The sequence below is a fragment of the Desmodus rotundus genome, chromosome 2 (genome assembly GCF_022682495.2).
Source record: "Desmodus rotundus isolate HL8 chromosome 2, HLdesRot8A.1, whole genome shotgun sequence".
In the NCBI taxonomy this organism is placed as follows: Eukaryota; Metazoa; Chordata; class Mammalia; order Chiroptera; family Phyllostomidae; genus Desmodus; species Desmodus rotundus.
In genome coordinates this window covers 187,889,289-187,904,659 of record NC_071388.1, presented here as the reverse complement: position 1 = coordinate 187,904,659, position 15,371 = coordinate 187,889,289, and the positions used below count along the sequence as shown (strand labels likewise).

The following is a 15,371-nucleotide window of genomic DNA, read 5'->3' as shown; positions in this document are numbered from 1 at the left end:
AGAAACAATTTAGGTTGCTGGGCTGTGCGCTTTGGTCACAGTTCTACAAGTAAGTGCCACTTTACCCCCCCCACCATAAGCTACACAGAGGGTGATTTTGTCACCCTCCATTATATCTGAGCTGCTTGTTCTCAAGGCAAGCAAATTCTTCTTTAACTTGTTAATGAAGAAAAAAGGAAATGAGACTTTCATGGTGACTCATGCTGCCAGGTGAATCAATATCTTAGTCCCTGTGGTTTAAAAACATCCTGGAAGGACAACATGGATGTTCATTTTTAAAAATTATTAAAAAGAAACTCTAATGATTTTGGCTAGATTGTAGCAAATCTGCTTTATTAGCAAAGGAAGGCTGAATAGAAGGTTATGACAACATTGGTAGAAGTTGGCTTCAGCCAAGACAGAATCATATGAGGTCTGGAAAACCTCCAATACCAAAGGATTTTTTTCCTCCAGTCACAAGTTCTACTACTTGGCAACTGAACCCTTTGATATCAGACTTGGTGACATCTCACATAGCATGTTCTTTTTTTTTTTTAAATAACTACTCCAGACATTACACAGAAAACTAACTCAAAATGGATTAAAGACTCGAATATAAGCCCTGAAACAATAAGATAAATAGAAGAAAGCACAGGCACTAAATTTAAGAATCTTGGTGTCAGAGGGGCCTTTGTGAACTTGACCCCAAAGGCAAGGGCAGTAAAACAAAAAGAAATGAATGAGACCACATCAAACTAAAAGCTTCTGCACACGAAAAGAAACCACCAACCAAATAAAAAACAACCAATCGAATGGGGAAGATATTTGTACATGATATCTCCAATAAATATCCAAAATAAATCAAGAACTTACACAATTCAACAACAAAAAGCCAAAATAATTCAAGTAAAATAGGCAGAAGACTAGAACCAAAGATGTACAGATGGCCAACAGATACATGAAAAAATGCTCAACATTTCTAGCTGTGAAATGCAAATCAAAGACACAATGAGATACCACCTCACACATTATTTGAATGGCTGTTTTCAATATGGAGAAGATGTGGAGAACAGGAACCCGTTACAGGCTGGTGGGAATGCAAATTGCTGCAGTCACTATGGAAAACAGCATGGAGGTTCCTTGAAAATTAAGAATAGAGCTACTATATGGCCCAGTAATCCCTCTTTTGGGTATCTGCACACATGATTGAAAACATTTATTCTTAAAGATATATGTATTCCTATGTTAATCACAGCATTATAGTCAAGCAGTCTGAGGAATAATTCTTACCCGTTAGTGGGCTGCAACTGAGTTCTTTCTCCTTCAGCATGTTAGAGAGAAGTGGATGAGGTGAGTGTTTCTCAAACTTTAATGTGCAGATGAATCCCCTGTGGGGAATGTTGTAAATTGGCCTGGATTGTGGCTTGAAAATTTGCCTTTTTAACAAGCTCCCAGGTGCAGCCTTAGCACAATCTGAGCAGCAAAAAGAAAAACCCCTTAAGGATGAATAAAGATAGATAATTTAGTGCACAGATGAAGAGGGTGTCTGTTTTTATGACCTGCACAGCCTCCATTTCCCTCCCTTCTGGCAGTGGCAGACTGGCTTTCCTTTGAAGGGAACATTTCTTCCCCACAATTGGTTCATGTAGTTCAACTACCTACAGTAGAGTTGGACATGTGACTTAAGCCTGGCCAATCAGCACAAGTGAGCAGGTGACACAAGTAACGATGATTTTTAGACTGGGCTTTTAGCTAGTGTTACTTGGAAAGAGGCTTTCTTTCAGGTTGTGAAACCTGGAGCTTCCAGTGACTATCATTAAAGGGGTGTCTGCCTGAGAATGAAACCAACACAGAGGAAGCAGATCCAGGGTTTGGAAAAAGATTCCTGATGATATCTTTTGAGAGCTTTGATCCAGAGTTAGGAAAATAAAGATTCTTAATAACATCTTTTGAGTGCCTGGATCCATCCATGCCTGAGGCAGATGTTCCTGCCGGCTTGGTTACTTGTATGAATAAATTTGTCTTCATGTTTAGCCAATTTGATTTGAGTTTTTGTCACTTGCACCAGATAGCCTTCTGCTAATATAATACAGTAGCGATAGAGCCTGACACACAGCAGGAATTCAGCAGATAACTGTAGCTCTTTCTTCACAATTTTTCTTTGGTTGGATTGAGCAGTATATATACTGCATTTCTGTACAAACAAGGGATGGTCATGTATGTACATGTAAATATGTAAATTTTCCCCAGAGAAGAAGAAACAATCTGAAAGCATCGATCAGATGACAAGCAATTTTATTTTGCAAAACAATCACTATACAGCAACAAATACATTTGCAAATTTTGATTGAAAAACATGAACTAACTACAACCAGCCATTGAAGAAATGCCTTTCTATGGTAACAGGCTCTAGAATTATCAGAAGAAAGAAACCCCCCACAGATTTGGAGTGGAGTGTTGGAACCTTGGAATCCCAGCACACAGAGTATACTTTTTGTTGATTTTTTTCTTTTTGCTAAAGTTGAAGTAGATTTTAATGATTGATATTTTTTGAATTTAAAAATAACCTTTTTCCTGCAGAGGGACTTGGCCTCAACCTACACAAGGAGGCTAAAAATCCTAGGCCTAGACAAAGACACATCAATGCTGATTTGAGCATATCTATTTTTGAAGGAATGCCTAGCCTTTGCCTTTCCAAGCCATGAATCTAGGTGTTCTTTTTTTTTTTCTTGGCTACTAAGACCATGAGTAGTTTATTTACCACCTTTCTGTAGCATGAAAAATGTGAGAAAAACTATAATTGTACCTATGTCAGAATCAGCCACATTGAGATTATTTAGTAATAGTGACATGATGTATTTGGTTGAGGATCCCATTTCCTGCTGTATGATCAAATGAACACCTGAAGAAGGCCAGCTCCCGTCAGCACAGTCTTCTACTTAACAAAGTTCTCTCTTTACCCTTCTTCAGCCATACCTCGTTGGTGTTACACAGGTGTCTCGATTGGGGGTGGGATTTCAGCCCATCATCCTGCTGGAACTCAGCAGGAGAACCCAGAGAGAGTTGGTTCCTAAGTGAACATGGCCTTTGAAACTCATCATAAACTCGGATCTTTCCTGCATCATTGTAAGGTATCCAATTCTTGGTTGCAGGTGACCCAGAGAGGGAGAGTTCATCGAAGAAGCTGGCCTTTTAACTCTTCATAGCTCTGGATTACTTATATATTCTTAAACAGGTTCTCAAAGGCTAAAGCCAGAGAGAAACTGGCATGAATAGATCTAGAATTATAACTATGAAGCTTTAATTTCTAGATCAGCGTATGGATGTCCCCACAAGAGTGGTGTTCAAAAAGCGTAATTTGTGCCGTTAGTCTTGAGAGTGAAGGCAAGATGGGCTCCACCACTTGTCCCCATAAGCAGACACTTGGCCTGTGTGTTTCTCTCTTTCCTGGTACAAACGATCAGGTTGTTGTCGTTGTTGCTCTTACCTTTATAGAGAATCACATTTCCAAACAAGGAGATTTATTCATTATAATTTTGCTGTGGTTTGAAATAAACCTTTGTTTTAATGCCAAATCTAATAACTTCATGCTTTATATCATTTTTATTTTGGACATGTATTGTTAAGAAACTGAATTGTAATATGCAGAGCGTGTTTGCTTATTCTTAACTATTATAAAAAATTTAAACTAAGTTAAAAAAATACGTGTTTCACCTGTTAAAAGTGTTCTAATCAGCTGTTAACTTCTTTCTCTAGAACTTCAATCACTAGCTAACATTATCAAACACATAAGAAATACCATAAGTCTCCAAATAATTATTCTTTCTTATCTTATTTTCTGGTGCATTTCAAGGGAAGCTGATGGATAAAATGCCCAAATTGGTCAAATCAAACCTCACAGCAATTTATTAGGCAGAAAATGAGCACAACACAGCCCTACTCAGTAGTTTCTATCCTTCTGACTGTTGTGTAAAGTAGCTGATTTACAAATAATTTCTGACATTTTGCCTACCTAAGACCTCTCAGTTGAGAATGAATGGTGCATATCTGCCCCTACAGTTTCTTTTGTGGAAGTTACATTGGTGCCAATATTCAATGAGTCACAAAATGTCACCGTGTCTCTGTCATTGCATCCCTTGGATTCTTTCTTAGATGTTACTATACTCCCTTTTTGCCTCATCCATGCCTGTCATTTCTTCCTTTATATTCAGAAATTGATTTGGCTCAAAGGAATCAGATATTTGCCTGTAACTGTTCAAATCCATCCTACCAGCCCTGAGCAAGAAAAGGAATCGATAAAACACTAAAAAGTGTCTACCTAGCCTGGTAACTCATTGCCTTATTCAGGCCATTGACTAATTCATTGTTTCTTCAAGAGTCTAAAATGAATGATTTGTGAGAGGACTAAATTAATTGATTTGGGATTTCTTGACTGTATGTAAAGTCAAAACAGTATTACCTACTGATATAAAATGATTTTGATGTCGGTATCTCAAATATTTTGTAGCTATCGCTTCTCAAAGTACTGTATTTTTCCTCTCTGATCAAGGGATCCTCACTTTGGGGAAGGAAGCCAAATATCTCCTCTCAGGTAATGTAATAAGCAGGTACTGTTTGGGAGAACGGGAGAACAAGTCCCAAACTCCCACTGTGAGTTTCAACTTTAGCAAATGAAAAAAAGAAAGAAAGAAGACATCTTAGTAAGTCTTTCATGGATGATTACAGAAATAAAACCCAAACTATTCCATGATTCAAAGTAATTTAAATCCATAATCTTAAACCAATAATCTGTAAACCCTTTATGTATAACTGGTCCCACCCCCACAAACTCCATGTTGGTGAAAGCAAAGAAAAATAAATTTTTCTAGCATCATGGGAGAGACTTGTATCTGGCACTAAAACAGGGTTACAGCTTTGAGTTGTTACAGAAAGCAACTTCATGCTAAAACTTTTTATCTTTTTTAATGTATTTTTTTAAATAGGGAAAGAACCCTGCTAACATCTACTTTCACATACCTAAAATTGCAACACCAAAGGGTGCAGGAGACACAGATACTGTGAATAAGGAAGTATAATATTCAAGTATATGAGGAAGTATCACAAATGGCCACAGAGAAATATATATATATATTTATATCTATAATACTGTATCAAACAGATGGAAAGGGGGTGTGAAACTGGTAGTGTGGACACAAATCTAGCAGATCAACTGACATTCTAATCAGACACGAGTCCGCCCTAATGAAAGCGCCAGGGCACTTTTACACACTTCCTCAACCACAGCTCAAATGCTTCGTTACTAGTTTTTAATTAGTTAAATAATTTACTGAATTGACTTATACTCTGATATAATTATCCAGGTCCCAAATGTTAATAACTTAATTGAATCTTTCTTCCCATTTATACAAAATAACACTTAAAAAAAACCTCATTTCTTACATGCTCTTCCCTTCCTGCCATCAGACTCCTTGATTTATTTCAATCTGTAATAAGTTACAATGGGCAGCTTTTACCTTTTCACCCACCAACAGGATAGTGAAATGAGCAGCTTGGATTTTAACAAGGCCTTTCAGAATGTAGTGGATAGCCTTCAGGCACATGAAAGGTAAAAATGCAATTTTTCAAATAATAATACTCCATGCAAAACAGAGCAGAGCAAAAATAATCGTCCAATTGTACTTATGTAAAGCCAGTGTCTTCCTGTTGCAAATGGAAATCAAGTCAATTTCTGCATATGCTATTCATTTTTTTTTATAAAATTGTAACAATTAAGAGAGTTTGGGAAGGACATTATTTATTTTATGGTTTGTAAAGAGTAAGCATAACACCTGCTCAGAGCCCACTCCTGCCAAGAGCTCATGCCTAAATATTGTTACTTCAATGCTAAATGAGAAATATTCACAAGCCCTGCTTAGCCAGAGCAGCAGTGACATCCTCGGCCAACGTGGCAAGCTGAGGGGATTCGAGCAGGTTGATGCTTCCAGAAGAGGAGACGTTGCTAAGTCGTCGGGGGGATGCCACGCTGGATCTGCCTGGGGACTGTGTGATGATCTCAGCCCCGTGGTCCACACGGGCCTTGGCATGCTCTCTGAAGTTCAACTTTTGGCTGTCAATCTGTTCAAGACAAGCATCAGTCCTTGTTAACTCAGACATCTTAACTGACCCCTAATATTTCTCTATCCCAGAGCTAACGTGAATGTCGCTTGCATTCATCTCTGCCATCCTTCCTTGCTGCTATTATTCAGGTCTTCAGTCTGGGGCCCATGTTGATGAGGAGTATTTCAGAACAATTAAGAAAACGAAGACGAGATCAGCTCTTGACCTCTTCTTACCTTGACATTACCACCTCCAGGGACATGGTGAGCATTGTCAAGCGAGCCAACTTTCGCTTGGGCCTTTTCTTTGAAATCCAGTTTTACACTCTCAATTTTCACACGCCCACCACCTGTGAGAGGAGAAAGGCTTTTAAATGTCTTGCTAAAATTAAACCTTATATTTGTGGTGATTATTTCCCCAAAATTATTGTAGTAGACAGACCATTGTAAACCACAAACTTAATTAACTCTACTATACCTCTGACCATAGATGGGAAAAAATCTTTTAACATTTCTAGTCCATATCATTTTCCTCATATCATCCAAGATAATTACATCCTTTTGTACCATTGTATGGATTGTTTTACATATTAATACCCTTCGCTACCCAATCTAACCTAAGATATTAGGAGCGTTTCTCTTATCTATATAATAAATACTCTAAAAATAACACAATCATCAAGGAACATGTGTAAAGGACCCGTGGACAAAGCCAAAGGTGGGTAGGACTGACGGTGGGGGTGGGTGGGGTGGGGGAAGGTGGTGGCAGAAAAATGGAGACAACTGTACTTGAACAACAATTTTAAAAAAGTGTGCTACTGCATCCTTTCTAAAACTCGGGAGAGTTGGACTCTTCTCCCAAAAGGAACAAATTACATTGAGATGAAGCTCTTTATTCTTCTTCTTGGTATGATAGGTCACTTGTATGAAGAACTATTAGGCTAGAAAGGGTGCACATATATGGGTGTAGATCCATTTGTAAATCCTCAACACTGATGGTTTGACAGATAAAATAGGAGTCAGGAGCTAAGTTTTTAATACTAATAAGCTTTAAGAACTTGCCATTTTCATTAGTAGATGGAGTAATAGGAGATCACATTCTTGTACAGCTGTCCTGAGACCTATCTGATGTCGACTTTGATCTAATAATATTAAGACAGAGTTTGGACCCTGACATTCCCCTAACTGCTAACTGGTCTGAAAATCAAGGATCTGCTGATAGAGGGAGTGCCACGTTCCATCCTTCAGCAGGGTCTCGCACTCTCTGCATGCCTTTCTGCCTTTCTCAAGCTTGTAAATGCCAGGAGTCCACACTGGAAAGGTATTTTTGTCCTTTAGCCTGCCCTTGAGCACAAATGAGCATCTGCCGATGTCTTTGACCTTGAAAAAAGCTGGATTAGACTCCTTTACCCATCTCCACCTAAAAGGTTTGCTTTCACTTTCATTAGCAACTTGTCCAAAAGAAGATGCCCACATTTCTAACTTAAGTTTCTCTAAATAAAAGCATGAAGTATCAGGATTTTGAAATGTCCTTCCAATTAGGTACTTCACAACAACAAAAATTTTGCTTGTCAATTTCTTGAGTCCGATTTAATATTTCTCAAACTACTAAAACGTATTTAACTTACCTGGCCTGTGGCGGATGTTCTTCAGAGAGCCACATTTAGATGTCACGTGACTTAGGTCTATCTTCTTAGTGACAATCTGTACCTGTGCAAATCACATAAAATATGCTTAAAATAGTATAGACATGCACTAACCCCCTAAACACATACATAAAATCTAGAAACATATCCACACTCAACACACTACAGCATATCCAGGAACCCAAACTGAAGTGCACACACACATAGGAAAACATACTCCCCCATATGCCCTTCCACTTGTTTGGTTGGAAAGAAGGACCCAAGTGAAAGAAAAGCCTAGAATAGAAGATTTTATTAGAAAACAGATCATGCCACAAGCAGATAGAAAGACCTGGATTAATAAGGCAAGAACGAAGCCGTATCATGTTAAACCTTTCCCTAAGCAAAGAGCCCAGTGAAGAGATAAGTCATTCTTTCGAAGGTGAGTTTTACATAAAAGTGACCAACATTGCTCGTAGATACAAGAACAACATTGCTCTGGAAAAAGAAAGCTGTAAACATGCTTTTCTAAGACATTACTGTCATGCCTTAGTTAAAGGGAATTTTTGCCGTGTACCAAATTATTCATTGATAGCAACATTTGTTTTCTTTTTGTTTTATTGAAATTATCTCCCCTCCCAATGTTTAAAACAGTGCTTCTCCAAGTATGGGTCACTATTCATTGGCATCAGAAGTACATGGGAATTACTGAATTGGACACTGGGGAAATGGGGCCTGGGAATATGCATATTTGAATAAGCGATTCTTCTCTAGAGGAAAGTGGAAGACTATTGTTTTGAAGGTTGGAAGCTCCCTTACTTATTTTGTTAGTTATCTCAATTTGTCCTTTTCCACTTAGGTGTTTTGACCAGCAGCACCTGCAGTGGAGGTAGCTGGGTCCGCTTTCTGATCCCCTCAAGTTATTTACTAGGACTGACGCTTTGTCAGAGTACCAGGCAGCGAGCACCCACAGTCAAGGCAACAGGGAGCAGGGCCACCATGTCCATGTAAACGCTGGTGCGGAGGCTTAGCCCAGTGCTCCTGGAGAAGCCCAGCAAACCTTGCTATGGATGTCCCACGGCAGTGACATTTTTATGCTCAGTGGATCTACTTTGAACATCAAGTGACAATTCCTGGTAGAAGTCACTTGCTCATCTCTCCTTTCACTGGTTCATTCCATCTATGCCCAGTTGAGCAGCAAGGAGCCAAGAATTACTAGACAGGTGAGAATTTTGGTCTTAGTACTTTAAATTACTAGGGTCCCAGATGGCCAGAACCTGAAGTTCAGGTGACAGGATCTGGCTTGAGTTTACCTGTTTCAACTCTGCCTCAACTACATTAGAGAGACATGGATTCACCTTTCCCTTTGTCTCATAGGATATTATTTCCACTCAATTTAAGTGACAGGAAAAGTACCATTAAGCCATGTACACCAGGAAGTTGAATCCTCTCACTTTGAATTACAGATGAACCATGCTTCAGCAGTTCTGTGTTATTCCGAGTGACATCTAACTCTCATGAATAATGAAGCACAAAAGACTGACATTACACACTGTGTGTTTTCAACTATATCAGTCTTTGCCTCAGGAGTAACTTAAATGGAGCTAGAAAAGTGGGTGCCCAGGTGACTTTTGCAGGGGAACAGAGCATGAGGAAATACCTTGGGGCCAAAGGCCAGCAAACACAATTGGCAAGTGATGTGGGTTTTCCATCCCCCTGAAAACCGTGGTGCACCCCATTAAGGTTTGGTTATTCAACTGAAAGCAAGACATTTGCTGATGATCTTAGAGGGAAGGGTGGAAAACCCATCGCCAAACACAAGGCTGACAAGCTCCCAGATCAGGGGGACATGTGGCGCAGCAACGAGAAGGGGCAGTGCATTGGGAAAGAGGCAGGAGAGGAGACAGGGTGCTGGCTGTGCAGATGGCTCCACACAACCAGGACGGCTTTCCACCGGAAGCTTCTACTTACATTTCCGCCCCCAGCAGAATGTTTGATGTTATCCTTGGAACCACATCTGGACTGAACCTTGCTAAAATCGATCTTCTTGTTTAAAATCCTAACCTAAAAGGAATTGGAGGTAACTTCACTGTGCATTTTTGCTTCAACATGCTGGGTACAGGGAACCGGAAGAGGCTCCAAACTCCTTTCCACCTACGTACTCGTTTAAGAGAACAAACTAACACTGGAATTGAAGAGCAGATCTATCATATAAAAATGAGCCTCTTGTACTGCACTCCCAAGGGCCAAATGCTCCAGAGCCTTAAGCAGGTGTAATCTGGAAGCAATTAGAGGAATAGAAAAATAAAACCTGGGTTATCTGTAAGGAGAAGGTTCCCAATACTGTGGCCAACAGGGGGACTCAGGTTCACTCTGTGGAAGGTCCAACAGTACAGTTCAGTGTAGTTCAGACTGGGATCCTGAAGGATACACCAGCACCTTATCTGCCCCACCTGACCCCCGGTAGTGTCAGCCATTACCATTGTAGATCATCTCGTACACTTGACTTAAATGTAGCAAGGTCTAGTGAATGCTGCAGGTGAGGGTCCTCATTCGTGCAGGGAATGAAGCCCCTGGTTTCCTAAGAGGGTCAACAAGAGGCTCTGGGTCTCCTCTGCAGAAAGGGCATACAATTCCCCCGCAGGTGTGGCTCAGGGGCCTTTTGGAAGGCCTCCCTCTGTCAGCGGCTCATCAACAGCCATTACCCTTAGACGTGGGTGTGGAAGCATTCTTTCCATTTTTAGAAGGGAGAAAACTAAAGAACTGTAGTTAGTTGACTTGTGCTAGGTCATGTAGTCCAGGCCCAAATCTGGGTCTGACAGATTTGAGGTTACGTGTTTTATTTCTATTTTCAGAAACTCCAGTGTTCATCTGGAAGCCAATAGCAAATCCAGATCTGGACACACATTACTCTGGTGTATTATAATGTGCAAAGTAATAACTGTTGCAACCTTTTTGAATTCTGCATGCCTTGGAGGGCAGATAAGCAAAGTTGGTATGGGAAGAAAGTCTACTTTTGTTGTTGTTTGGTTGGTTTGTTTTACTTTGTCTAAAGGGACAGATTTCCTCCCCTCCCCCAATAGCTAAAGGAAAATCATGTTTTCAATGCTTTGGGGGACAGTTTATCTTCTTATTTTAAAAAAGCTAAATAAAATTATCCTAGATATTCAGCCATGCCCCTGAATAATATCACATCTCTTGGTCTTTTAGAAAAGGACAGAAATTCAAGAGGACATGAATCCTGACTATTTTTAACCAGAAAAAGCTTAAATTGCAGGGCCTGCCTAACTAACATTGACAAGATCACTGTCCCTTACAGGGAAATGTCATCGACAACTCTCATTGACAGCCCAAGGGAAGGGCCTCTTGTCAAAATCTGAATTCAGAAGATGTGATGATTGGACCCCTCTGTAGGGCATGAGAACCATTCCAGTTTTATAAAAGGGCGGGGGAGTATATCACAGTCTCTATCTAACAGTAAGTGTCGTTTCATTCCAAGAATTTCACATAAACTGTGGTGCACAGACCTTTAAGTCAATAAGGGCCATTACATTTCAAACCACATACATTAATTTAAAAAATAGTTTTGATTTATTATTTCTAATAGTAATACTTACAATTTTTATCCATGAAGACCTAATTATTTTGGCAATGAAATAGAATTCATCTAAGCTGTTTTTTCCTTGTCCCCGGGGACATACAGGGTCTCTTGTTGCCTTTTCAAATTTTAAAGTGGGGATCGGTAGAGCACCGATTGAGTGGCTCATTACAAAGTGATCAGAGCCAAGTGTTAAATCTGATCCACTTGTTGCAAAAATGGAAATTCCAAATTCAGTTGCATGAATCTGACTCTAACGTTTAATCAACTTTCTGACAATTTTTATGGTTCCCAAAGCAAGTTATTGAAACCAAAGGGGCCGTACACATTGCTAGCATTAGTTAGAGGTAATTCAAATCTTAAAATCCTAACGCTTACAGGTTGATTCCTGTTCATTTTTTGCAGATTTTCTAGCGTCATAGACTTCCTCGTGAGACAACCAGCTGACCTTGTCATCTGTGGACTCCCTCAGCCTACCTCTGCTCAGTCTGCAATGCGAAGTAGGCCTCTGACGTGCATTCACGGCACACTCTTGACCTATCTCCATTTTTGCAATAGCGTCATCGTATCTTGCTTGTGTCTAAACTTTAGACTGTAAGAGTGAGGCCAAGTGTGACATTTGCCATCTTGCCTGATGGTTGAATAGACAAAAGGAAACCCCGATGGGCAGTGGATGATTGATGCTCACTGCGATTTACCCTCTAGCTTGACCACTCGCGCCCGAACACTCACCTCGTCCACGTGACTCACATTTACGCCTTTGAAAAATTACAGAATACTTCATCCCAAAGATCTCTCAGATCATTTACAATGATTAACACTTAGAGAGTTAAGTCCACAAATACCAGCAGTTCTCACCAACCACTCCATAAAATAGAAAAAAAAAAAAAAAGATGGCTACTATGAGGGATAAAGTTTTAGTCTAAATTAGGTTGTTCTTTTTTTGTTTTTTGATAAGAGAGTTGAGTTTTAACTCTCTCTGTTGTATGGATGGATCTAAATAAAACTACTTTCTTTGGAAAAATTTCCATTAAACTTTTGTTTTCCTAAAAGCCTGTGTCAACAGAAAAATATTTTAAAATCTTAGAGACAATCTAGAAATATAACAAACTTATAATTGGCAAATTAACTAACTTTCTATATTTGTGATATGGAAGAAAAAAATATTTGAATAATCGTTACCCTAAATTACTCTACAACACATACTAATCTTTGTCCATACATTTTATCAAAAGTTGTACTTGCACTATTAATGCAAAAAGGTGACGGGAAGGAGTGATAATCTTCTGCATAATTCACAGGGGAAGTGAAATGTTATCAATCAACTGGATCACCTTCCTAAAGCTCTGCCTTACTCAAAATTCTCCCCAACTCCCTATTTCCTATTAAGTGCATCAAAATTTCTTAGCCAGGCAGCCAGCATTCTCCACAATACTGATTTTTGAGTCCTCTCTTAACACTCTACATTTTGGGCCAGGTTGTCTTGGCCCAAAATTTGGGCCAGGTTGTCTTGACACTTGAAGGGCCTTCATTACGTTGTTATCTCTAACTAGGTAAGTCTGTAACAGAGCATCCTTCGAGGCTCAGCCCAATCAGTCCCACCACATTGGAAGGCTGGCAGAAAGGGATTTCAGTATCATGGGCAAGTACTGGTGACTTATTTGCATACATAATTGACTTCATTCACATGAAGAGTCATATAAGCATGAAGATTTATACAAATTAGGTTAATGTAATTGAGTAATTAATCAGTCATTTTATTTTATTCTTTACTAATTCTATCTATTCCACCACCATGCTAGGGAAGAACAGGGCAATTACTTTCTGGATAGTCTGGGGGAGACTCTCTTTGGGTTTTTATCATGATGATTCAACAGAAATGACTGGCCACTGTTCTCTCTCTGCGTACAGGCTTAGCTTCTTATTTAGAGGAAGTAATTTTTTCCCCTAAGCGGGATTAGTCTAGGAAAGGACATGAGGAAAAAATGAGGATATTACTCTAAGCAAGAATTAATCTCTCACTAAAGATTAGAAATATGAAACACATAAAATGAAACAAATACAATCCTAACTTACAGTTTTTAGTAAAACAATTTATACGTGTAAACCAGGGACATTAATCTCAATGTCAACTTGAATTTCTTAATGGGATCTTGTTTTTTTTTTTAATTTAACACTCTGATGCTGCTGCTTTTTTTTTTTTTTAACAAAAAAACTCACATGCCATCTTAAGATAGTGAGATATGGAGTATAACTGGGGGTCCAGAACTTCGGATTCTGTCCTCAGCTCTCTCACATACAGCACTAGGCTCTTCAGGCCCCTCTAGGTACAGCCCTGAGCTGCAACATCATTTCTTTCTTCTTCCACCCAAGGCTGTCTTAGAAAGAATACTGTATTTTTGAAGGGTAGTGAACAATGACACTCAGCTGACTTCCCCTCAGCTTTACAGGGGATTAGGCTTTTTCCTTTGGGTTTGCACCATTTCTCAGGAGTGCTTATTACAATGAAGTCTTCCTTTGTCCTTGCATTATAATAACACTTTTTTTTGTCTCTCTCAAAAGTATTTCCCACTTCACACATTCAATTTTAATGAAAACTATTCAGCTTCTATAGAGTCCCGGGGCATCATATGTTAAAAGAAAAATATGACTATATCAGATCCTCCTGAAGACTGAAAGTTCCCTGGAACAGACAACATCTTTCACAGACTCATCTGTTAACAACCCTGTGCTCTGGCAACAATACATAAAAATGTGCAAGTTTTATGGTACATTCTGAATCTTAATTAACCCTGAATACATTAACTGACAACTTTTTAAAAACTAAGTATATCAAATGTAAACAATAAGTGTGGTTGAATACACAAATAGAAAAAATAGTTTATGTCTAAACATACAGTTCCCCAGAACTCTAGAAAAGGATCAGTTGGGAGCCAACTTCTCCCACGCAGGCTGCTTTACAAGGCACAGGAAGGAGAACCACAATAAAAAACTTTGGGGTGCGTGCTGGAAAATTCGGAAAGCACTTTGTGGTGGCAGAGACATTGAGTTGAGTCATTAGATCCAATGTTAAATATTTTAAATGGCCTCTCAATGGGCGTTGGGAGGACAGTTATGAACACAACAGTTACTGCGATTCAGGAAAATTAACAGATAAGTTTACCTGCTACAATTTCTTGACATTACATTTTTTTCTCTAGTTTAAATTTTTAAGAAACGTTATGGAATAGTGAATGAAGTTGTTCAAGGAAGTAACTTTAAAGAGCTTGTTCAGCTGTTTGAAAGCAACCTGAGATTCAAGGCTGCCTCCATGTCGTTGCTCGGCTTGTAAACGAACAGCGAGCAAAAAAGGACTCTACAATTTTCCATTTTGTGAGCCCAATGCAGTAATTTTTTCATAGTTTTGAATAATCAGTATTTACGAAGCCTACCTCCAAAACTTTTTGTTACCCTACAAAGTCACTTGAATTACAGTATACACGTCCTACTGCATAGAGACAGGGTCTGTGATTTCAATGGGCTTTCATTTTGAGATAATGTTGACTTTGATACTAAAAAACCTTTTGTCACTGTATTTATTTCAGAAAACACTTGTTTTTTCATGCTGGGTTGACTGACAGTATTTTAAAGCTCATGGGGTATTTTATTATTCCTCTTACTTAGCACTTATTTGTAGCCCTAAGGAGATGAAAATAAATGACTTGGAAAGAAAATTAAGTAAGAGCAGGATACTAAGGGGGCCAAGACGATAAAACAGCACTCCTTACTGCCCAGACTGACCATATCATCTCATTCTCCTTTTGTCAGACAGCGCACAGTGCTGTCCTAGTACACGTGTGATGAAAAAGTACACGCATGAATGTGAGAAATCTAAATAAGCTTCAATCCTTCCCTTTTAGTTTATAAAATGTATAAATTTATAAATTTAACTATACATGAGTACGTCATTACAGTGGTGACCGTGATAGTTTTATATGAGAAAAAAATCCTGTTATACTGTAATTTATTAGCTGCCTCCAGAATTAATTTCATTTTTTCCATGAATATAAAATTGAAAGTGACTCATTTAAATTA

The 15,371-nt window shown here is 39.0% G+C and overlaps 1 protein-coding gene across 29 annotated transcripts in view; it reads right to left on the bottom strand.

Moving 5' to 3' along the window:
• Nucleotides 1-2,257: 2,257 nt before the first annotated feature.
• Nucleotides 2,258-15,371, bottom strand: part of MAP2 (microtubule associated protein 2) — a 250,353-nt gene continuing 237,239 nt past the window's right edge. For 19 of the 29 annotated variants that reach the window (XM_045198298.3, XM_024563876.4, XM_045198308.3 and 16 more), the window contains 4 exons: nt 9,671-9,763; nt 7,703-7,784; nt 6,312-6,424; nt 2,258-6,093 (listed from right to left, as the gene is read on the bottom strand). In XM_045198298.3, coding sequence (XP_045054233.2) covers nt 5,878-6,093; nt 6,312-6,424; nt 7,703-7,784; nt 9,671-9,763 — 504 coding nt within the window. In that variant the 3' untranslated portion in view covers nt 2,258-5,877. The remainder of the gene's footprint in view (nt 6,094-6,311; nt 6,425-7,702; nt 7,785-9,670; nt 9,764-15,371) is intronic. The other 10 variants (XM_045198307.3, XM_045198310.3, XM_045198312.3 and 7 more) reach the window with 1 other exon arrangement.